The sequence below is a fragment of the Chanos chanos genome, chromosome 2, assembly GCF_902362185.1.
Source record: "Chanos chanos chromosome 2, fChaCha1.1, whole genome shotgun sequence".
NCBI lineage: Eukaryota > Metazoa > Chordata > Actinopteri > Gonorynchiformes > Chanidae > Chanos > Chanos chanos.
In genome coordinates this window covers 17776741-17801447 of record NC_044496.1, presented here as the reverse complement: position 1 = coordinate 17801447, position 24707 = coordinate 17776741, and the positions used below count along the sequence as shown (strand labels likewise).

General features: G+C 40.9%; 1 protein-coding gene across 2 annotated transcripts; it reads right to left on the bottom strand.

Moving 5' to 3' along the window:
- Window positions 1–24: 24 nt before the first annotated feature.
- On the bottom strand, window positions 25–23777 carry rorab (RAR-related orphan receptor A, paralog b). 2 transcript variants are annotated; one of them, XM_030764679.1, is made up of 11 exons: window positions 23540–23777; window positions 8916–8945; window positions 4001–4086; window positions 3697–3838; window positions 2797–3195; window positions 1757–1878; window positions 1518–1650; window positions 1024–1131; window positions 747–857; window positions 379–491; window positions 25–276 (listed from the first exon to the last, which is right to left on the bottom strand). In XM_030764679.1, exons 1-11 carry the CDS (start codon window positions 23691–23693, stop codon window positions 112–114), a joined length of 1563 nt encoding a protein of 520 aa, XP_030620539.1. In that variant the 5' UTR covers window positions 23694–23777; the 3' UTR covers window positions 25–111. The 2 variants fall into 2 exon arrangements, with proteins under 2 accessions (XP_030620539.1, XP_030620540.1); XM_030764680.1 differs by lacking the exons at window positions 8916–8945; window positions 23540–23777 and adding an exon at window positions 6859–6886.
- Window positions 23778–24707: the final 930 nt, after the last annotated feature.

Genomic DNA, 24707 nt, shown 5'->3' with positions numbered 1-24707 from the left:
CAATGTAGTGCTTTTCTGTCTTTCTCTTTCTCTTTCTCTTTCTCTTTCTCTTTCTCTTTCTCTCTCTCACTCTCTCTTTCCATTTCTCAGTCTCATTGTACCTCCCTTCTGTCAGGCCTCCTGGGGAGAGGTCTGAGTGAACTCTGAGCCAAACAACTCCTTATACAGCGGAGGGAAGCGTGAGTGCACCGTGTCTGGATACAGGGCTCGAAATGCACTCAGCTTCTCCATGTGTCGGCTACACAGCGCTCGCAATGTGGAAACTTTGCACATTAACTGCAGAGAGACAAAACACAGACAGTCAGCATTTCATAACTAAGCACTTACACAGACTTTGCGTGTTTGTATGTGTGTGTGTGTGTTTGTCCAAGTACATACCTTTGAGAGAACACTATCATCTCTCTGATTCTTCTGTAGAAGGTGCTGCAAGGCCATCTGGATCCTCTGCTGAAGCTTCTCCACTCTTCCCTTTTCCTGGAGCCAATCGCGGTCTAAATTCAAGTGTGCACACAAACACACAGACACAGCCTTACAAAAGGGGCTTTAATGCGCCATATTTGGAGATCAGAGGAGGAAAGAGCTGACAGCCACAGTGATAGATGCAGGCGATGAATCATTCCTACAGATTATATGAGCTCTCAGGATCAGGTTGATGGGCAGACACTGATACCTACATCACTGTTACTCACTGATTCATATGATTAGCCCACATGCATGCGTAAGATAGAGCCAAATGTCTCTTTCACCTGCACACATGAGCACAAACGCTGAAAAGAGTCCGATCTCATCTTCAGTCAGCTTTAAGGAGCACATGCTCTTAGCAAACTCAAACACACAGCTGATCATGTCATCACAGCCTGGTGAAACACACACACACACACACACACACGCACACACACACACGCGCACAAACACACACACACACACACAATTGTATGTTTAAAAATACAACTCTACACCATAAAGAATAATAGCAGAAAAAAGTAGATCAATGTCTATCGAAGAGTAACAGAAAATGCTAACCCAGTGATTTGAAGACGTCTGGTCCAGCATATTTCCCATCAAAGTAGACTGTGTTGTTCTGTGGATCATAGGCCCGGCACATTCTCACAAACACCACCTCTAAAGAACCTGAAGAAACAGACATTCACTTCAGCTGCTCTCTCCCACTGCTCCGAGTCTGTACGTACAGACATCTCTCAAATCTGCCACTGGGTTGGACATTTCTGTCCCCAGTGTCACGAATACACTGAATATACATGCTGTTTCCACGCCAGAACAACTTACGCTTTGTGGTGTAAACAGATTTCACGTTACAGATGTCACTTTAACTTCTGTACTAACTGAAAAACTGTACAGTGTTTTTTTTTTTCCGGGGGAGGACTATTGGTATAAATGATATATGTGTGATTGTTTGACTGTGAGTAAGTATGTGTGTATGTGTGTTTGTAGTGCGCTCCCTGATTCAGATGACGTGGTTGTTGTCTGCGCGTCTGTATATGTCCGTGCGTCAGTACCTGCTTTCAGCAGCACAATCTGATCATTCTGACATAGCTCCATGAATCCATCAATCCGCTTCGCAAACTCCACGACGTACTGCACCGCTTCTGTTACTTTAACCGCACACACCAGCCACATGTCCTCCTGAGACTGCATGGGAGAGAGAGACACACACACACACACACATACAAATATTACTCGTAATCATACACAGTCAGGCATACAGAGACGTACAAACACACAAATATGCACAAACCTTATTGTGGTAGGTGTCCAATTCTGTCTGTAGCACAGTCTGCCACTTGTTTGGCTGTAATTCTTCTCTCAAGTACTGGCAGGTCTCCATATGAGACTTACAGATGTTCAAAGCCAGATGTTCTGTTTCAGACACGCACACACAAAAACAGAGACAGGCGAGCAGCAAAGCTAGAGCACTAAAGCTCAGTGGTGCATTCATGTGAAGTTTGTTATTTTAATCAGAGAGATTAATATGAATAAAAACTAAAAATTATTGGGAGTATAGTCAAGATGAAAGCCTGTTTCTCAGACGCGAGGGATCCTAACGGCTGATTTCCCCTGATGGGCGCCCTGCTGGAGCCTAATTGGCACTCACTAATGAAACACTAATCACAAATGCCTCAAGTAATGAGCTGAGAAGGCAGGTTCACAGTCTCCTGCTATTTTAAACCTCATCACTGTCAATCATACACTTTTTGCTTTATATCCTGCCATACTTGATGTGGGAGGAGTCACCAGCCAGTGTCATTTTTCATTTCATTGTACTTTCTTATAAATTCTGTAAATCTATGTTGATACTATCCTATATGCACTTAGCATTATGATGTAGCTTTCTTTCCCTCTATGACTGGTACTACTTAGCACTTGTTGTGATACTTCCTGTCAGTAGCTTATATTATAGGGCTATTGATCCACTCATAGTCCACTCGCTTATTTTCCTTCAGCATTCCTGCATTTGCATCTGGTCTAATATTAAACTTACTGTTGTCAATTATGTGACAGTCAGTTCCTTATGGCTACATAATTGGTTTGTACTCTGCCTGCTGGAAGTTGCTTTGGATAAAAGAATATGCAAACTGTATAACTATGAATGTAAATGATTTAATGCAAATCCTGCCCATAATCACTATCAAAGTCTTGTAGAAGTCACAGTTTGCGAATACTTGAATGTTGTCACAAACACCAGTTATATGGAGTTTGTATGTGCATGTGTGTGTGTGTGTGTTTGTGTGTTCATGTGCGTGTGCGAGTACGTGTGTGTGTGTGTGTGTGTGTTACCTAGCTCATTAGTGGACACTGTGGGTGACGTGTCTCCATTGCTATAGCAGCAGAACGTGGCAAGACTGGATTCTGGACTGAGGTCACACATGGGCTCCAGTTTGATGTCGTCCATGTCCAGTCCAGACTGGTCAGGTGACGGCTGGATGTCCACGTAAACACTGCTGGCCGCTGAGTCTGCCTTGCCTTCCTCGGGGGTGTGGCCCTCCACGTACCCTGTCAGGTCATCGGGGAGCTCTGTGAGGCCTGTGGCTGAGAGGGCGTAACTGGGCTTAAGGGCCTCAGCTTCCCCAGGGGGCTGGGGGTCTCTCCCCTCCTCCTGCTGCTGCTTACGATGCTTCTGCACCTCAGCAAAGAGACTGTCCCTCTGCTTCTTAGACATACGACCAAACTTCACCGCTACACACACGCACACACACACACACACACACACACACACACACATACACGCACACACACACACACACACACACACACACACACACACACACACACACACACACACACACAAGCACTGTTTTAGACTCTCCTGACATGCTCAGCCTCAGATCAGTGTCTCAAAGGAAACTTATCATGAAAATATCCAAAAAGAGAGGACAATATAACATAAGATAACATAACATAAAGAACAAAACAGACCTCTGAAGACTTCAACAAGCCATAAAAAGGCTACTCTAGAAAAGAACTATGAAACAGAATGTACAAATCTTAAGTAGTCTTGATCCACGTTATTACTTGCACTCTGCTAGACACACATATTGTATGAGCATGTGTGTGTGTATAATGTGTGCGATCCACGTTATTACTTGCACTCTGCTAGACACACATATTGTATGAGCACGTGTGTATGTGTGTGTGTGTGTGTGTGTGTGTGTGTGTGTGTGTATGTGTTTAACATACCATCACGAGACATGCCTGCTGCTAGGCATTTCTGCAAGCGGCAGTGTTGGCAGCGGTTTCGGCTAGTGCGGTCGATATGGCAACTCTTCTGTCGAGGGCACGTGTACGTCACGCTGCCCTGTTGACTCCTCCTGAAAAAACCCTGACAGAGAGAGAGAAAGAATCTCATTAAGCGTGTGGACTTGAATGTGAGATAAGGACGGTTCCTCATATGATCCACTGGCACGGTGCCCGCCCCTGCTAGCCTTTAGAGGACTGAACTGATGGCCAACAGGGTTAAATTTCACTGACGCCTGGCTCTTACCTTACAGCCTTCACATGTAATCACACCATAGTGGATTCCTGATGACTTATCACCACAGATCTTACAGGGAATGATCTCGATTTGAGCTGAACACAGAGATAGGGAGAGACACACAGATAGAGTGAGAGAGAGAGGAAGAGAGAGAGAGAGAGAGAGAGAGAGAGAGAGAGAGAGTGAGCATGCATTAAAAATAGACCACAGCTTAGCACAACAGATCATTGGTTTATACCGTTACACGAAACGTATTAACACATATGAGTTGCTTAGAATTAGCTGTCTATTCTTAAGGAAGCTGTCTGAACTGAGATACCCTGTATCTAGACAAAACTCACAAACCGTCAGTGAGCTGACTCTGCCTAACACTGTCTGCAGAAGCAGCAGAGACATGATTAAAATGAAAACGATTTAGGTTTTATACAGGAAATTGTTTCTGCTTGCCACTGTTCACCGTGAACATTAAAGCTTTGGAAATCCCATCTCAATATCCTCCGTTTCCAGATGTATCAGCACGCCAGGCCTCAGGGAGGGTTGGGGGGGGGGGGGGTAAAGTACTGATCCAGGAGCGGCTTTGCAGTTTTTTCGTCCGCCAGAATGAACAATGATCTTTTCAAAAACCATTGTCTTCGTATGTAAACGAGACTAAAATAAAGTCACTGCTTAGAAATGATGGACAATGCTTTGGCTCTGAATGCCTAATTGAGTGTCTTCGTCTCCTCATTAGAAATGTAAAACCAGTCTGCCTTAATTAGCCACTCTGAGCCCTGTGACATTAATCTTGCGTGAATTATGAATTCATACATCAAAGAGCAGATTCACACAGAGCGCCATCTTAAAAATGACTCTAATGCCTGCACTTCCTGCTTTAGTTTCCTAGCTGGTAAACAATCTCCTCTTTATACTAAGACAGCCTCATGTTTCATTGTTGGACATCCACTTGTTAAAATGTGGAATGGTAGCTCTCTCTTTAAGAGTGTTTTGGTTTAAGTTACCTTAGTGTGTCATGGTTTAACAAAAGATTTTTCATTGTGAATTCCAAGACAGTGTTACACACACACACAAACACACACAGACATGGATATAAACACACACACAAACACACATCAAGGGTTTCAATGAAGATGAGTGTGACTGCTGTCAGTGGTGTGTGTCTCTGTTGTCAGCACAGTGTGCGTAATCCTATCAAACAGAACTGCTGCTGGTATGTCTTCTCCCTACTGGTCTAGTGACAACACTCCAGAATAAACATTGAGAGCGCATGCAGAGAGCAGAGAGAGTCTGTCCACACACAACAACATGTACGTAAACAGACAGTGCACTGCTGTTCACAGGCCTCTTCCTCTTCTTCCAGTTAAGTTTCACGCCATGGGGGTAAACATGTTTCATTTCTCTCATTCACAGAAACTGCCAAAAACACCAAGCAACACATCCATCCAGCGCAATCAAAAAGCTGTCAACGGACACACACACACACACACACACACACACACACACACACACACATACACACACACACACACACACACATACACACACACACACACACACACACACAAACCTTTCAGGAGAATATGAATTTAAACCTCAAAGTCAAAAATAATAACCCTTAAAAATAAAAATGAAAACCTTAAAAATACCACTCTTATAAACAAATGAGCTCATCAACATGGGTACCCTACTATGAGTTAGTCACAAACACTGCCTCCTTTCATTATGCACGGAACAAGAGTAAGCCACAATTAGAGACTATAATCTAAAACCAGATTAGTAGCGTGTGTGTGTGCGTGTGTGTGTGTGTGTGTGCGTGTACGCGCGTGCGTGCGTCCGAGTGCAGGTTTGGTGAAGTCTGATGATTGTGAGTGGAAAATGCTTTCACAGGGAACATGCTCCCACCGTGGCATTTGTAGTGTCTGTGAATAGAGAATGCGGACATGAGAAATATCATGCCTGTCTTTAGAATGAGAGTGCAAAGGCCCTCACAGCATGGCTTTTTTATTCCTCCATCACATTAACGCTAATATGTAATGACAGCTGCCAGCATGACTAAGTTCAGACTCTGTGTGTGTGTGTGTGTGTGTGTGTGTGTGTGTGTGTGTTTGTGTGTGTCTGTGTCTGTGTGTGTGTGCCTGTGTCTGTGTGTGTGTGTGTGCCTGTGTCTGTGTGTGTGTGCCTGTGTCTGTGTGTGTGTTTGTGTTTGTGTCTGTGTGTGTGTTTGTGTTTGTGTTTGTGTGTGTGTGTGGGGGGATTCAGGGTGGGGGTAGGGGGGATTAAGTCAGCTGCATCTCCATCCCTCTTCAGATAAACAGGCAGCGTTTTCCACACAAACCCACCAGCAGTATTCTTTAAGCCCAAAAATAGGTCAGTGGAACAGCACTCCCACATCTGCCCACACATTTAACATGGCAGCCCATCCAGGTAGTGTAAGAAAACAACATGAGAATTCCACAAAACACATCACATACCCATTTCTCTCATTACAAACTAGACTACCACTATCTAATTATCACTAGGAATAATTATAAACCTCCACAAAAACAAAACAAAACACATGCACACACACATAAACACAACATACTTAAGCTACCATGCTTTATACACGTGTGTAAAGCATGAGTGGTTTTCTCACCCCACAAATAGCCTCACAAAAGCCACGAAATCTCAGAAAAACAATGCAATGGATATAGTACATGAGTAAATCTTACTAATCATAAGGATGTATCCCTCTCTCTCTCACTCACACACACACACACACACACACATACACACACACACACACACACACACACAAAGACACACACACCATCTCTGATCAGATCACTTATTCTAAAGAGATTTCACACTGAAATCTGCTCTTCTCTTACCTTTCATGGCTGTGATCATTAAATACATCCTGTAGCTGTGCGTCTTTCCACAGTGGTGTGAATTGTCTGTGGCAGTGCTGACTACAGCTCTGGTCTCCTCTGCTCTGTCTCTACCGCATGACAGTCCACGTGACTGTGACATCAGCTTACATCTATTTCTCACTGCCTGCTTCTCCGCTCTGAGTGACAAGTGGAGTCAGCCAATAGATGCTTAGTCAAAGTGTAGTGTGTGTGTGTGTGTGTGTGTGTGTGTGTGTGCGCGCGTGTGTGCACAAAAACGCTTCAATATATAACACCTAAAGTAAGTACCAGTGAATGTAAATATGAAATGTATGCACGACGCAGCGAATGCAAAACACTGAAATAAGCATTAAACACATTAACTGCAGTGATTTGAGATGACAAGTGTTTGCCTCCAGGGTAACTGGCATCCCTCACGTTCTGCTCATGTACATGTGCAGGGCCTGAGAGAGACACATGGTACGATGAGTCGGTCTGGCTGAACAGATGAGACTGCTTACGGAGACTCTAGAGACACAGGACAGAGACACTACAGAGGAATACATCCATCTGAGAGCTAATGACCTGGCAAAGATCCAATTCATCCCAAATCCTCCTCCTGCCCTGTACAATCCCTTTACATATGAGATTCACTTTAGCCTATCACAGACCAACCACTCTCACCTTAAAATCACCTCAAATCTCATCTAAAATCGACACAGACACAAGGCCATATCAGTTATATCTAAAGACCATCCTCAGTTAAAAAAAAGGACATACTGTATGTTTTTTATCCTGCTATAGCTGATCATGTGAGACAGCTTGGATAACTTAATAAGTTAAATGCCCTCAGAGCAGACATATGTATCTATGGAGGAACATGGACAAAATGTCAAATCTCTTGGTTTTTTTTCAATTGCTAGCTCTACCAGTCTATGCAAATGAAGACCATTTACTAGCTGTAGACCAGCTACCTATAGCCTGTTCATTTTAGTTTTATACCTATTCACGCGATTCTTACATTTACACAAATATTGGATTACTTCTAAAAGGTTACTGAGAATTTGCCAAATGTGCCTAGAGAATGGGCATTTTAATGAGGGTACAATTCCACCCATCTCACTGCATTTGAGGGTTAAACACTGAGACATGTTTGGGAGACAGTATTTGAGCCATGCCGTTCTCCACATAACTGCAGTGTGATGGAATGGATCTGAGCCCAGGCAGCCAGAGACACTCTGCATTCTGCCATCCTGAACATGAACTCTAACCAGCCCACACTAGACAAGCACACACTTGCTCACAGCTGCTGGTTATTTACAGAGAGTCTCTAACGCAAACATCCAAACATACACACACACACACACACACACACACACACACACACACACAAGCAGAGGGGGAGGGAGGGTTCACATATCTTTGGTCCAAATGCTTGTACACAACAGAATTTATTATTTGTCCTTCACACAAGTTTATAAGCAGTCTTCTTCCTTCTTTGGTTAGATTTCTCCACACAAGTACAGGCATATGTCTCTGTTGTGTAAGTGCTACAATAGGGAACTTTAAGAGAATACAGTTTCCTGTAGATTTAAGTTCAGAGGACAGAGTTGCGTAAGCCGTAAAAAACGCAATTACCCACGCAATTACTCACCCAAACTAATGGTCCTCTATTGACACAATGCCCCGAGGCTAGGGAATACAATTTTCTCACAACAAAATTGTTAATATGAAACAAACAATCCACTGACAGCTGTGCTCCACATTAAAATACTATGACTGAGTTAAAAAAACATTCTGCCAACTGATTTTAGTCAGTACCATTAATAGCAGGGGGAGGGGGAAGGTATCAAGCAGGGGCTCAAGTCAGTCAGAACCGACCAGTCACAGCAGAACAGTCAGCGCTGAACAGGGACGATGAGAATGAACGCTGAAAGTGATTAGCTTCATTTGTGTAGCGTCCGGTGACAGCAGATAGATAGTGACTCTTGGGTATCTCTGTCACTTTTGCTTTAAAGGTTTTGTTCAGTAATACACTGATACATAGATGTACTTACATGTGTGTGTCCTTTTGGCACCAGATGTATCTGAAAAAGACAGAAAATATATTAACTTTAATTATTGCATTTGTCATCATGTGAAACCTTGACGTGAGCTGTTAACATGGGTTTTGGTAACCAATGAGTGCTTACACAATCATAGACAATTATGACACTAAATGTGATAATGATTATGAACAGCTGGACGCAAGCAGCTGTGTGACACATTAACGACCAACCAGTCTACACAAGCTTGGTATACTGAGGAAAACAGCTAACAATACATTAACTAGATAACACTGCAGTGTATCCAGGACAAGGTTAGAGCTGGTCAGTTCAGCTATGGTTTGATAAAAAAAATGGTTGTTGTACAAACTGATGCAAATATCAGCACATCTAGATAGAACCTCTGCATCATCAACCCCTTTATACAGTATGTGACATTACTTCTCTATGATGAAGCTAATAGTACAGAACTGATTCGTGCTATATTGTTTCTTCAGTCAACATAGGCTATTGCAAGAGAGGGTAATAACCTCGAGTCATTCAAATTTTTTGTCATATCATAAAATAGTGCAATACTGCTGCTATCTAGCCATCAGATGCTGCTGTTTCAAGCTCAGAAAATGTTGAGGAGGAAAAACAAGTGCCAACTTGAGAATCTTTTTTTTTTTTTATGTCTAGACATGTTAAAATCCCTCTTTCCAGCTCTCTCAAAAAAATCCTTTAAGCCACAAGATACACACTTTATAGACAAAAGACAATACCGTTTGTCGGACATTACAGTTTTTAAATCTGGCCTTTGAAGTGTCTAAGCCCCCCCCCAGTACCTGGTTGAAATAACTATGAAATAATCGGACGTAAGAGTGAAACAGGCATTTCATAAAGAGCTTGCGAACGTTGCTCAGTATTCATAAAATAAAAAAAGAGACTGCATGGAAGAAAAAAGCTTGGCTGAAATGTGTGTCAGTTGGCAGCTCTTAAGTACTGACGCATATTGGGTGTGTGAATATTTTAAACATGGCTTCCAGGGGAGTGAATTCAAACAGTCAGACTATTTCAGTTTGTTAGAGAGTTGAATTTACAACAGCAGACACACACACACACACACACACACACGCCCTGAGGTCCCGGAGCAAAGCCTGGCGTCTGGTGATGTCAGGGCTTCTGTCCAACCAAGACACAAGACCATGTATGATTCAGTGAGGGCATGTAGCATAAAAGCTGAGTTTTCACATCAAACAGGGTCATTATTTCTTTGTGATTTTCTTTCCTATTCCCACAGTGGGTGATGACAGTTAATATTAGAACTGGTTTTACAGGGGGAATTATTCAGTACATTAAATCTCTAAATGACAATGATATCACTTCTTTCCTGTTACAGATATTGATAGGATTATTTAACAGCCCAGAGAGCTGATACATGTATGTATGAGGATGTAGGTTCATTGAGGTTGGTGTCAATTTGAAACCGCCTGGGTTAACTCCATCTCATCCCTTACACAAAACCACGTGCTGTCTCTGAGCACACATGACTTGAATGGATTCCGTCAGAGAAATGTGGTGGCTAAACGCGTGTGTATATGTGTATTTATGAGTCTATATGTGTATGAAAGTCTGGCAGACCAACTGAGTCAGTACAATTTTGACAAGGCCCAAAGAATGCCTGAGACTGCCCATTTATTCCAGTGCATGTGCAAAAATCCACAACTTCAATATCAGAAAATCTTTGGGCACCAATTTATACATCATAAATCAACCTGTACATCTGGCCTGTTACACTAGTTACACTTCTCAAAATCATGTTTTTTTTTTGCTTTCTGAGCTGAAAATTAAAAACAAACAAACAAACAAACAAACAAACAAAAAACCATTGATGATAACTGTTTTGCATTAAATGGTACTTTCCCTCTCAGTCTTACTTAAAATTCCACAACATTGGTTCTTATATATTACCCCATGCATGGTAAAGCTTAAGAACTTCAAACAAAACAGCAAAATAAACAAATAAATAAAATAAAGATAGTAAAACAAAATAACTGAAAGTGAAAAAAACCCCCAAAAAACTCAGTAACCTACACTACTATCTGGCAACCAAATCTTTTGTTTTGCTTTTACAACATTACATTTCACAGCTCAGTAATACTGGGTCTTTGATTATGGAAAAATCAGTGATACAGTAATAGAGATAGCGCCTGTGCTCAGGTTTCCATACAGCAGATCCAGCGTGTGGTACGGAAAATCCACTGAGGAATGACTGGGAGTGATGTGGCATTTGTAAGATTCTTTCTCTCCCTCTCCCACTTCTAGTGTAACCAGTATGGAGACACTGCACTAGCTCCAAAACCCCCCACCTCACCCCACTCATGAATGGAACTGCATTTTATCCTGGGGCTGAAACATGTGCACTGCTCAAATCATAAATAAATAAATGACAAATATTGCCACTGGGTCTTTTTTTCTATCGTTCAGCATGTTTTATGCATTAGCCATGCCCTGGTCTGACAGATTTTGAAAAACTGTTGCTGCACATCTGTTAAAATGAAAACCCAAATTGGAGTATTTGGAGTATTATTTCAGGTAGTAGGAATAAGAGTGTAATGAAACAGACAAAATAGATAAGGTCATAAACAGAAAAGGTCAGCTCTTTAGATACCAAGGGCATTTTTTTTCATCTTTGTTTCAAAGGCGAAATATTAACCAATTACTTCAAAGCACTCCTTTGCAACCCATCTGGTACTGGCAGCGTGGCATGAATCCTAACTGCATTCCTGCATCCCAGACTACTGTGGTCTCACTCTAACGCTAGCTGTAATAGATTTAGTTGAGTGTGTGTGTGTGTATGTGTGTGTGTGTGTGTGTGTGTGTGTGTGTGTTTGAGTATTAAGAATGTGTAAAAGTTATGTTGAAATCATTTGTTAGCAGTCTATATTTTGTTAATTAAAAAAGAGAGAGAACACTCCCATAGACTGAAATGTGACAAGACATTTAATTACTCCTTTTGCTCTTCTTAATTCAGGTTCTTCTATTTAAAAAGCGTTAAAAAGGATGAGGAAGACAAGAGACGCTGTATAGGAAACACAGGCTGGGGGTCAAACCGAGTATTATTTCCCATACAAGAACTAGGATGACATCTTCTTCCACTGTACAGGAGCCAATCAGAGTATGACATAGTAATCATAGTTTCCTTTTATATCATCTTTCCCATTTCCATCCCCTCAGTCTCCACCCCCCATCCTTTTGTGCACCATCACTCTCTCTCTCGCTCTCTCTCGCTCACTCTATCTTTCACTCTCTCTCTCTCTCTCTCTCTCTCTTTACTGTCCCCACCCGATTATTCTCCTTTGTATTTTTCCATCTCTCCATTTCTAGTAGCAGATCCCAGGCCTCTGACAAGCTAACAGGAAAGGATGACTTCACTTATATAACACAAAAACACAGCACGCGCGCACACACACACACATTTTTTTGTGTGCCTGCGTATACAAACACCCTCTTAAGTGCATTACGGCACTTTGCAGAGATTAGACCAAACTGGGTCAGTAGAGCGCTGCAGCGGGAACAAATAGGAACAAAGCAAAACAAAACCAGACAGAACATTTGAAAAGAGACATGAGACAACACTACACAGAAAGCTCATTGGTGGGGGGGTGGGGGTTGCAATCCTAGCCCAGAGCAGGACAAACTCGGCGATACAGAGATAGCAAAACCAGGCGCCGACTTTGCTGAATCTAATTCAAGTTTATCCAGAATTTGTTTATATGACAGATAAAAATGAAGTTGAAGAGACTGGGACTGTTCAGAATCCCTGACAAACACAAACCATAACGCACAAGAACGTCCAAATATCGTGTAAGTAAAGGAACACAAGGAACACAAATCTCACACCTTTCACTGGCATCTGTGACAGGATCAGAAGAGCAGTTAAGCTGAGTAGGGAAGACGACTTTTCATTTCAAACTTCCAGTTTGTTGATCTTGTCTCTTCAAGCTCTAACAACACAGTCTCTCCTCTCAGCTCTCCATGACATAACTTACTGAAGCCTCATGATGACCAGCTTTGGCTCTGGGTGGCAGATTACGATTGTTGGTCTATTTCCAGCAGTGGCATGTTTACACGGTCCATCTCAAAGTCACTCAAGTAGGCACGGTGATTTTCCTTAACAATCTAAACCAGATTAGCTTGTCGATGACACTCTTGCTTTAGTAGATTAAATGGTAGCCATTTCAACCTCTAAAACCACATATGCTTTAAACAGTGGGATACGTATGAGAAATAATGGAATGTGTGATGACAGTAAATTTGGCTGTGTCATCCATGCTACCAACATATCACAATGTTCAAAAACATTAAGAACTGGTTCAGATGTGGGAGATCGACACTCCCACATCTGAACCAGTAATATGCAGATTGTCTGGTATTGGGTGGGATTGATATTGACCACAATAACATTTCTGGGACCCATGCCAATCCAGGAGAGTAAGCACTCGCATGTATGCCTTCCAAAACATGATGGCCCAGTCACTGTCAAACAGCACACGTCGAGGCTATTTCCCGAGATTTGCAACCAAACAGGTGCCGGCCCAGTTCCAGGAGACGGAGTGCATCTGAACAGGGGCCCCTGTGAACCTGGGAATCACTGACAGGGAGAGTACCGGGCAGAGTGGTTGACCTTTCCACAACATACCAAATTGTGCTCTTTGTGAAACCTGTCCTAGCCAGTAGTAACACTGAGATTTAAACGAAGAAAATGGGTCACAGGGTAATTTGCTGTTCCACCACCATCCAGGTGCCCCCATGGCAGCCGTGGCCTAAAGGTTAGAGAAGTGGGCTTGTGGCTGAAAGTTCACCAGTTCAATCCCCTGGACCAGTGGGAAAAAATGTGGGCAGTCCCACCCCAATGAACAGCGCTTTCCCCTCCCTCTACACACCCTCTGAAGTACTCATGAGCAAGGCACTTAACCACCAACTGCTCCCTGGGTATGGTATTAGGGTTATCCACTGCTCCTGCTCCTGTTGAGTTTCACTGGTCACTGTTCCTAGTGTGTGTGGGTGACCAATAAAAAAATGTAACTAGAGCTCAGGTGAGTCTTCTGATCAGCCTCTGAAATCCAGGCAGTTTAAATGGTGCTTTAACCAAACAAAGATTAAGCCTGACCCTGCATAAAAAAAAAATCTTTGTTTAGAGTGCAATAAGCCATTATTTGCTGCAGTAAGACTGAAAGTCATAGCATCGATAAAGCAGCTCATCATAATTTATGAGTCAGAGGACCAGATTTCAAACACATTACTTTCAAGTTTGATGTGTCACACCTAGGATTATGAGACAGAATAATGGAAAACACCACAAAAGTCACAAGGTCAGAGCGATTTTACTTAAAGCAAAGCTAAAATTCTTGTCTGACAGGTAATAAAACAGGACAGTTGATTTTATTTGATAACTGTCTCTATATTGGCCAGAAATGTCCATTACCCTGTCCCGTTCTGTTGTGTACAGTGTTGAGATCACTAACACACACAGAACTCTCAGAACTCTCATTTCCTACCATATGACCCCTTTGGTCAGTCTCTGGGGAGAGAGAACAAAGAGAGAGAACAAGGGAAGAGAAGAGGAAGAGAGAGAATGAAGGAAGAAATGTGTTGCTATGGCTTCAGCTCTGCTCTAAACACATGACATTCACATAATGCATTTAGTACACATAATCTTTGAACACTTCAGCTGAAGGCTGCAACACTGAACTGTTTTCTTTGACGTCATCGTGTATGTTTCCTGAACGCTGCTGGTCTACGATTTGAACTATATGTACAGATCACTAACCACAAAGTGAAGTAGATTTGTGTTCAAGTTAAACTTCCTGTTGATGGTTATTATTGAAGATACCACAAGGCTGAGGTGGCTTCTACCCAGATCCTCTTTACATCAACAGAGCCCGCAGGAAGTAACAAGCGCTCTCTAATCTCATGGGGCATGTTTTTTTTTTATTTTTAATTCACTTTCTTCAAAAATCTGGGCAGAGACTAAGCCACAATCTCTCACAATTTGAGCTGGCCTTCCCTTCTCTGAAACAAATGACATCTAAAGTTCTCTGCTTACAAATGTCTCACGTCAGATGTCTGGCTCACTATTCAAACCGGTAGTTGTCCTATTACAATGAGATGCAGGTGCACATTTCTGTTTTAAATGACAGCAACAGTACATCCTGAGGTTGAAAACAAGAGATCAGATGACTGGTGCTTTTTTTTCTTTTTTTTGAATGGTCAGACATGACAGAACTCACAGAGGGAATGTCTCTCTAAGTCCAAAGACATGTCTGCAGTGATCCGAACCATCTCACTTACAGATGCTTTATTTCTGTGTGAATAAGCAACCAAGCTTTAACACATAAGCAAACTGTCACTGAAGACGAATGGTCTGGTCCTATCCAGCTGTGCAATTAATGAGATGTCTTCCAGTTGAGACTACATGTAATGTCTTAAAGCTTATTTTGTATGTAAGGGTGTAGTTGAAGCTAAGTTGGTTTACTGAGGCTGTTCTTTACTCCTTCACTTGGTATACCGATAAATGGTTCTCCTTATGACAGAAAGTGTATGTGTGTGTGTGTGTGTGTGCGTGCGTGTATGTGTATGTGTGTGTGTGAGTGTGTGTGCCCGTGTGTGTATATGGGTGTGTATGAGTGCGTGTGAGTTTGTGTAAAAACCTCACACAAAGGGAAGTGCAATAACACTTAGAGATGATGGAAACACAAAAGCAACCATGACAACCTCTGCCTATCACTCAGTTAACATCTATGCTCATCCATGCTCTTTCACCTTACAACCGACGAAAAAGAAAAAAAATCAAGATTAACTCACACTTCACAATATCATGATGAACTCACACAAGAATATTCCATGAGATAAACTAACATCATTGAGAAATGACCGCGCTGTTCTTACAAACTATGCATTGAGCCACCCTCCAGGCCAGCAGAAAGCTGAAAGCAAAGAACAGCAGAGATTAAACACTCCAAAGGCAGCGGAGGACAGTCAGCAAGACAGAGACAGATCAGAGATGGGCCGGGTGATCCTGCATGTATAATCAGAAACAGAGCGACATATGGAAAAGGAGAGGAGGGCATAAACAAGCTCCCCTGGGTTTGAGCAGGCTGAGTTGTATAAGAGCACAGGAGCAGAGGAGTTCAGCCTGACGAAGCCAAAGAGTCATATTTCCACCCTCCAAAACAAGAGCTTGGTGACAAAACACTGCAAATCAATTCAACCTGTATCATCTGTAATTCCTTCCACTGATTACTCAAAGAATTTGACTTACTGGTGAAAATGAATACATGAATAAGTGGCTGTCTTTGATAAAGACAAAATGCATGTATGCAAAGACGGAACCGTAGACGTGTGCTGAATATGAACTGCAGTACGAGAAAAGACGTTGGGTAATAATTCAAAGCTGCCGTCCGTTCCAGTGTTCACTGAGAAAATTGCTGATGATCTTGTTTTGGCACATTTTCCTTCTTGTCTCCTCTGGTTGTGCTACTATAATGTGTGTGGAGTTCCCCCTCTACAGCACTGTGAAAAAGCAGTATGGGCTTTACACCCAGTCCAGCCCCATTAGTAACATCCCCAGAGACTGACTGTGTCACCAAAGCCCAATAAATCATTCTAGCACTTGCTCTGACAACTTTCAAAACTGTGACCTTTGCAATTTTTTTTTACTCTGTCTCTCTGGAGCATGGAGACTGTGATCACTGGAGAGAGAGAGAGAAAGAGAGAGAGAGAGAGAGAGAGAGAGAGAGAGAGGGACTGAAGTGGAGATGCACGTTGAAGTGATACATCAAGGCAGATAAAAGATTCTGGACTAGGATTCCATTGAGATGTTCAGCCCAACAGACAAGCATGTTTCATGTAACCCTGAATCCACTACACAGTTTAAGGGATTAAAGCTTTCTTTTTAATTTGACTATGTCATCCTGTCATATCAGTGACCAAGTAATTAACATGACTAGACCATTCAAATCAAAGGACACACTTCTTATGGTGTATAATCCAGTTTACATTCTGTCCCTGCATTAGGAAAGCATTCTGGGTTGAATAAGTGTCATGTATATGTATATGTCCTTGATAACTAGTTAAAAACCATATACTTGTCTGTTACCAAAATAAGAAGTCCTTGTTTGTATTTACAATATAATGTGAAATAAATACATCATAACACGTTATACTTATCTAAATATTTTCATCACTAATATAAAATGAGCTAACATTTTCATGTCACAGTGAAAACTGCTGTATCATCCAAAAGGAAATTTGAGAGCAAAGTCACATGAAATGTTAATATTTAACATGTTTGTTTCACTGCAGCAGACAAAGAGGTGAGTTTAGTTTCAGAATGAGTTTAGTTGCCCTTTTTTTTTTTAACTATGTAACTGCTACAAACAGACAAACGGCCTGTCTTCCACCCCTCAGTGTTTCTGGTGTGGGTGGGATTAAGTTATGTTTAATATGGTAATGACGTCAAAGGCCTACCACATCCACACACTGTACCATGGCAGCTGCATTTTTATCTACAATTAAGCCTGGCACAGCGTCAAGTCTACCAATCTGAATGGCACACAGAGCCAACTCCTTTAGCTTGGCACGCATGTTGAGAGCCAGCACCTACTTTCTACAATTATCAGCCTGGCCTTATTCAAGCCTCCCAACCAAACAACCACAGGGGCAAACTAGAGTGACCTACCAAAAGATGAAGCGGTTCATACTCGAAAACGACAATTACGTGTTTTCTTCAGGTATTTGAAGCGACATGGTAAGATTCCAGCACATCGTTTTACCACGTCCTCTTAAATTACGCACGTCGTGTGAAAGTCAATCAGATAAGCACAAAAGATAATCCAAACTCTCAGGTGCTTTCAGATGAACATGAGAATGTGACATACTCTCTGCTGAGAAAGCAGAAAGACGGAATCCAGAGTTTTGGACAGTGGATGTTTTTCAGATTTGAAATCTATTGTGGATTAAATCACATTTAATACAGCAATGTGGGTTAAATATTCTAATATTTTAAATATTCTTAATCAACAAGTCAAAAACTCAAGGCAAGTACGCGATAGGCTGGAGGGTGATTTTGTGTCCAAGCTTGATCCAAAAACAAATCCCAAAAAGCCAAATAAGATGGAAGAAAACCTGGCACATCTAAGTATTTACTTCATTCATTCCTCTGATTTAATATGCAATCTGTTACTGGGGAGATTTATGGTAAAAAGTCATCGGCAAGCTGTTCTGACATCATTCCTAAAAAGTGCACTTGACTGCCAATTCAACAAAGCAGAGTGTGTTTATGCCTGGATATGTGTGTGTGTGTGCGTGTGTGTATCTGTCTACACATCTGTCAAACCAGCTGCAAAGAGACAAGAGTTTGTCTAGAATGCCAGGAATAGGTACCTGATGGGAAATTAAAGGATTTACACTTCACAATACAAGCTACATCCACACTCTCCTCAAATGTACAAAACATCCAAAACAGAGGGCTTCTTAAATCCTTCAGAAGGGATTACTGCTAAAACAGCTACACCAGTAGGACACTGCCCTTACTCTCTGTAACTTTTCAAGTCGCTTCATTGCTATAGTGTTCATGTTTAAAGCCACCTGAATCGGTATGAAATGAGACGGAAATTCCAAAAGGACTAATCTGTTTCTCTGACATATGTGACAATAATAATGCTTCGTTATCGATTTCACTCACTGGGATCCCATCCCAGATCCCTCACATCAACAGGCTGTTTTACAGTTCAGCAAAAACTGAGCTGATTCATTTTGTCTGTTGATATATTTAAAATAGCTAATGAGAAAGCCTAAAAGTAATATTGGCCCCTACTTAACATATGAACATCTCATACAACTATTCCAAACTTGTTACAATTTTCACTGTTTAAAAATGATCCCACCACACTATGATATCTCTTCATTTATCTTACTTTTACCTGCTGTAAATCAACCACTCATTCATTCAGCTGAATGCACACTATCATTTTCATACCATGTGGCAAATGTTGCATTTAGTTTCTGAACTGGGGTAAAAATGATTCGTCCTCAATCCTGATTGGTGGGTGAAATAATTCTGTAACAGGTAAAGTTTCTGCTGCCACAGCTGTAGAAGACATTTCCTGTAATGTGATATGTCCTCCACGTCAGTATTTCATGCAAATACGATTATTTAATTAGTTAATTATTATTAAATTAGTTAATAACTAAACTAGCTGATATTAGTTAATATTATTAATAATACTGCTTTTACTGCTGCCGGAACATAGTAGCCTAATAAGAACTGCCCAGAAAGCTGCAAGATAAAGCCTAGCTTAGCAGGGGTGAATCTTATGATATAATGTCTTTCCACATCTCCTGCGCATTCAGGACAAACTACATTACACTAATCTGAGTGGAGATAATGTGTGTTGATAGATTGGGACCTTCCATCCCCACAAAGGCCATTCAAAGCATGCAGTGTGTCTGTGCTTCAACAGAACTCATTAAGCACAAAATGGTGATATGCCTATTGCTGTAAGAATATCAGACAACAAGTAGAAGTATTCAGTTGATTTTGAAGGTGCCACTCCATTTTTTGAACTCCCTCTGCTTGCTTATAGAATACGATTCTGAAACTACGACTGAGGAAATGATGTTAGGCGTGTGGTATGATCTTATTAAAGTCTCCAAAAACTGATGATCTAACAACAGCAAAGGAGGAAGCCACACAGTCAAAACCCGTCCTGCCCACAAATGGAAAAATGGATCGAACAGAATAAAGAGAGAGAGAGAGAGACTTGAGCGTCACTAAACCGACTGACTTGTCTCTGTCTGATCTAAGGTGCTGACTGTGGCCTGTGTACTGCTCACCTGCAGACAAAGAACAGTCAGGAATCAGAATCAGTCTCAATAGTTAGCCCTCTATTCACAACTCTTAAATCATTCAGTCTGAGATTCTTGAGTTTCACACAGCTCTTCAAACTAAATGCCAATTAGTTCACAAACTGTTTTCTGATCCCTACGGATCTTATCATGTTCATTCAGGTCCAGTCATACTTATTCTGAGGAAAAGCAATACGATAACCCCCCCACACAAAGTTATGCAACCCCGAACACGGTATCCAGTTCTGTTTGCAGCTATCACTCAAACCACTGATTTCCTCTTTGTGTCATCAAGGGTCAGTGATGCCCTGTTCATAATGGTATTTCTTCATTAAGCAGACAATGTGTACATTTTTCATCAGACAGTCCAGCTGCAGCTAAGAAAAAAACCACACTCATAAAAGTGTGAAAGTGTGAGTGTCGAGACAAAGCCAAAATTAGAACACTTCTCTACCGGTTATTACATTCTTGTTGGCACCAGAGAATTTTTAAAGCGACTTGTTCTAAAGTGAGTGCTTGAACAAACAAATTGACTGAACTACACATATGCACTGAAGCTCTTGGGATAAACCTCTAATTAATTTCCATTAGCAACCTTTTAGCAGAAAACACAAGACAGCAGTAAAACACATAATAAATTATCTATCTGAATAAGGGAAGTGAAACTGCTCTTTTAATTTTGTGGAAAATTACTGTTTTCAAAAGAGTGAGAGAGAGAGATGTACCATGAGACCACTGAAAATTCATTTAGACCAAAAATATTAGCTAAAATAACTCTATGTAAAAGTTTGAGTGCCTCTGGTTAAACTGTATGTCTCATTGAATCTTCTAGTGATTTGACTGTCATTTTGATTCAACATTAAAGACATCTTGTTGCAATTTTAAACCATAATTATAATTTATTTCCATTTCTATTTGCAGAATAATAAAAAGCTGAACATGGTCTTCTATAACCTGTTTAAAAGGTGACTCTTAAGGTCCAGAAGTTTATTTAGTTGTTCAGGCTTTAGTTCAAGTCTGTTCAAGACAATTCTAGAGTCAAACTATTGCTCTTAAATAGCTTTGCATAACCTAATCTGTCAGTTTGACTGTTACAGTTGTTATCCCTAGGTAGTTTTCTGACTTATACTTTCAGTTGATACTAATGAAACATTTGGAGGCTCTAAAGCTTTCCAGCTAACAATTGCTAGAAACATTTTCAATAAACAAAGGTTAAATGTAACAGCTGAAATCAGGCAAGATTTGGAGCAACTTCTGAAGAGCCTGCCCACAAAAACTTGTCGTATCTGCAAAACAGATTGTAGACCACTTCAAAGGACCTGCAGAAAAGTTTGGCTAACTGACAAGTTAGTGTTCTCAGTTCCATAGAATAGGAAGTTTTCCCTTTGCAATATCGTTTTGTAAAAGAGGGCTGTCAGAAGGAAGCCTTTTCCATTGCTGAGTTGGAAATGTGGAAGAAGAGGTCTGTAAAAGAAAACCTTAAACAGCCTCCAGTTTTGGAACAAAGTGTGTTGGACCGATGACACAAAAATTGAACTTGAAGACATGATTGGGAAAAAAGGATGAGCCATTTGAAGAAAAGAACATCATTAATCACAGGGATTTATCTACTGCACTTTGGGACTGTGTGGTGGCTGGGGGGAACAAGTAATATTTTTCGGACAGGAAGGAAAAATAGCTTCAAGTACATATCAACAAATCCTCAAGACTAAAGTCTCATGGTTGGTCAACAAGTTCAAGCTGGAAAGAGGCGAGGAATTTCAACAAGACAGTCATCTGAAACATACCTTGCTATCAGCTTGGAGCACAAACAGGAATGTTAAATGAAGGCTTTTCAATGTCTATCATAGTCCCTAAACTTAACTAGTATGAAAGATCTGTCAGATGATCTAAGACGAGTAGTGAATGCAAGGAGACCTTACAGTATTCTTGAGCTAGGAGAGCTCTGCAAGGAAGAGTGGGAAAAAATCCAAACGCCAGAAGAGAAAGTCTCTTAGCTAACAGCAGGAAACAGTTGGAAGCTGTTACATCTGCCAGAGGATGTGTGGCTAGTGGCTGAAAGACTGACCCAAATTATACGCAAATTTTGAATCCTAAAAGAAAGAAAACAAATAGTATTTACTTTATGCATTAATGTGTCCAGAAAGATTTCATGTCTCTCTTTGCACTACTCAGAGGTAAGACAATTTTTGTTTATTTAGAGGCTCACAGAAACACACACCACAAGTGATTGCCTTTCCTTCATTTGCTTGTAAGTCAACTTCATATTATATTTATACCAAAAAAAATCTAAAGAGAAAATGTTTTTTTCCCTGTTTTTCTAGACTTTTTTTTATTTAAGAACTAAATGAAGCTGTACATAATAAAATAATATCTAAAATTATTAATTTATTAAATTACAATTCTAAATTATATAATATAGTTCTTTTTAAAAAGTAGGTCCTAAACCTAATATATATGCCTCGAATACAAGTGCGAGACTCACATAATAAAGTACTTCAATTTTTATATATTTTCGTGTCATGACCCTGTTACCTAACTTTGTAAACTGATGGCGATGAGGATCTATCTGTATTTCTAGCTCTCAAAAGACCGCTGCAGCAGCAAGCTTGGGGTGAGAGCGGAGAATATAGGTTAGCAGGTTAGGAAAATCAGTCTCACGGCCCAGCACTAGCAGACATTACTGGAACGACGAGGAACACTCACATACCTGTCCCTTGACCTCTATTACGTAACCGAGCGCCGAGTTTCTCTCAAAGAAAAGGGGAACGAAGCTATTGACAGATCAGCACAAATAACCTACCGCAATTGGTCACAACTAAATTTCATGGACATACAGAAAAATAAATAAATAAGAAGAGAAATTTGCGTGTTTAACAACGCTCTGAAAGTAGGTTTCTTACACCCTTTCCCTCGGTCTGAGTGACTTAACCGGTTACGTAACAAGGTCCGCATACACATAGGAGCTGAATAAAGGCTCTAGAGAGACGTCAGAAAAATCTCGAGGCTCTTCATCTGACGTGTATGATCGCATTTGTGTTGTATGGGTTGCATGGACCTATAATGGTGTCACCAATTTTCAACAAAATCATTTAAGTCTGTAATATTTATGGTGCGGAATACCGGAGACAGAGGGGTGTGGCTTCACTGTCTGTTCACTGTAAAATAGTCGCTGTGATACAGACTATGTTAGTCACCAGTTTCTCTTGTGAATAGAGAAAATGTCTCAAAAGTCGATAATAAATCCCACTCACTGAGCCCATCGCTGTCGAAACTGCCGATATATTTTGTTGTTACATCAAAGAGTGATATGTGGAACTGGCTGGTTCGCAGACGGGTAGAGTTACAAGGTGGTGTGACAAACGAGTGAAGTGGCAGGACTCGCTCAATACCTTAGCGCAAGTAAATGAAACAATGCGTGTCCCTTTTTCAGGTGACATTCGGTTAATGCCACTTACCTATGCCTTTAAACTAGAAAGTTTACACCTAATTTTCTAGCCTAACAAAAATCTCAGTATACGATTTTTAAAGCCTAATATTAATGTGATATTTTAGCGAGGGTTCAGTGTTTGAGTACAAGCATGTTATACAGACATGAAAAACTACATGGTTAGCTGCCCCAGAACTAATATCACAGACAGGCATGGCACGTAATATATCGAGACGACTTTGAAATTGCAGATCAGCCAGTTTATCGTGGTAAATTATTTAAAGTAACTGATTTTAAAACATTTTATGCCGCTTACCCCTGTTTGTGTTGCAACAATTCTGTCTCCTAACCGTTTGTTGGTGATTGTCTTCTCCTTGAATGTCCAGCTTCACCGGAGTGTCCTTAAAAAGAGTACCCGGTTCAGAAACATTGTCGCCTGGGTCTGTAATAGGATCCTGTGGCAACTCCATGTCCCCCTTGGAACCAGTTTACTCCTTACATAGGTCTACGCAACAATTCATTCATACACGGTTTGTTCTTGGGGACTAATTCACTGTAGGATAAGCTATGGCAGGAGAATATCTTTGTGGGAGCGGGTGTGGCTATTCTGTCCACTGACGGCGCTGTTGCGCACTTTAGTCGTAATACATACAGAGCGCCTGTCAATAACCGAGATCATTTGGAAGGGGACTTTCCCAGAACAGTAAATTGCATAATGGTGATCACCATCAGTCCTACACAAATTATTATAAAATGAAATAATTTCATAGGATGGTTCAACCTTAAGACAAAGCAGCATTACAATACAGCTATTCTGTCAGTGATGAAAGTAATTTCATGAAGTAGCTTCTACAGCAATATGTGAGGACACACCGGGGGCAAAGCTCCCCATAAAATCTTTGGAAAATCTCTCCATCAAGCTGAGTTGCCCAACATCCGGAAACAAAAGTTCAGATATCTGTAGACTGCAATTTGAAATATAAATGCAGTTACAATAAGTTGCACAGCCACATTTGTTGTAACTACAATCCATATATTATTTACCATTCATAACACAATCACAACAATACTACTACTCCTACTACTACTCCTACTAATAATAATAATTATAATAATGGTAATGAGAAGAGGAAGAAGAAGAAGAAGAAGTTTATATACATTTATATTTTTTTGCTGTTGCTCAGTGGTGACTTCCGCCATTTTTCACTGATTTTAATTTTGCGCTGACTAGAACATGAGAAAGAAAGAAGGAAAGAAAGAAGGAAAGAAACTGAAACTTGATGGCCAACATGTGTTGAACTTTGGAACATAAGCCAGACTGCTTGAACTGAACTGAGCTGTTCCTTCAGTAAATTACTTTAAAACACAGTGATATTCTTTTGTCACTGATAAACTCAGACATCTCAGAGATGAAAGCATCAAACCTAGAAGGGGACTGACCTGGTTCACTTATCTACAGTCAGTTGACCTACTTCCCGGGCAGT

Coding starts and splice junctions, on each gene's coding strand:
- rorab (XM_030764679.1), bottom strand. CDS start 23,693: ATGGAGTTGCCACAGGATCCTATTACAGACCCAGGCGACAATGTTTCT. Junction 8,946..23,539: donor TTGTTGCAACACAAACAGGG/GTAAGCGGCATA, acceptor TGTCTTTTTCAG/ATACATCTGGTGCCAAAAGG. Junction 4,087..8,915: donor TGCCAAAAGGACACACACAT/GTAAGTACATCT, acceptor CTCTGTGTTCAG/CTCAAATCGAGATCATTCCC.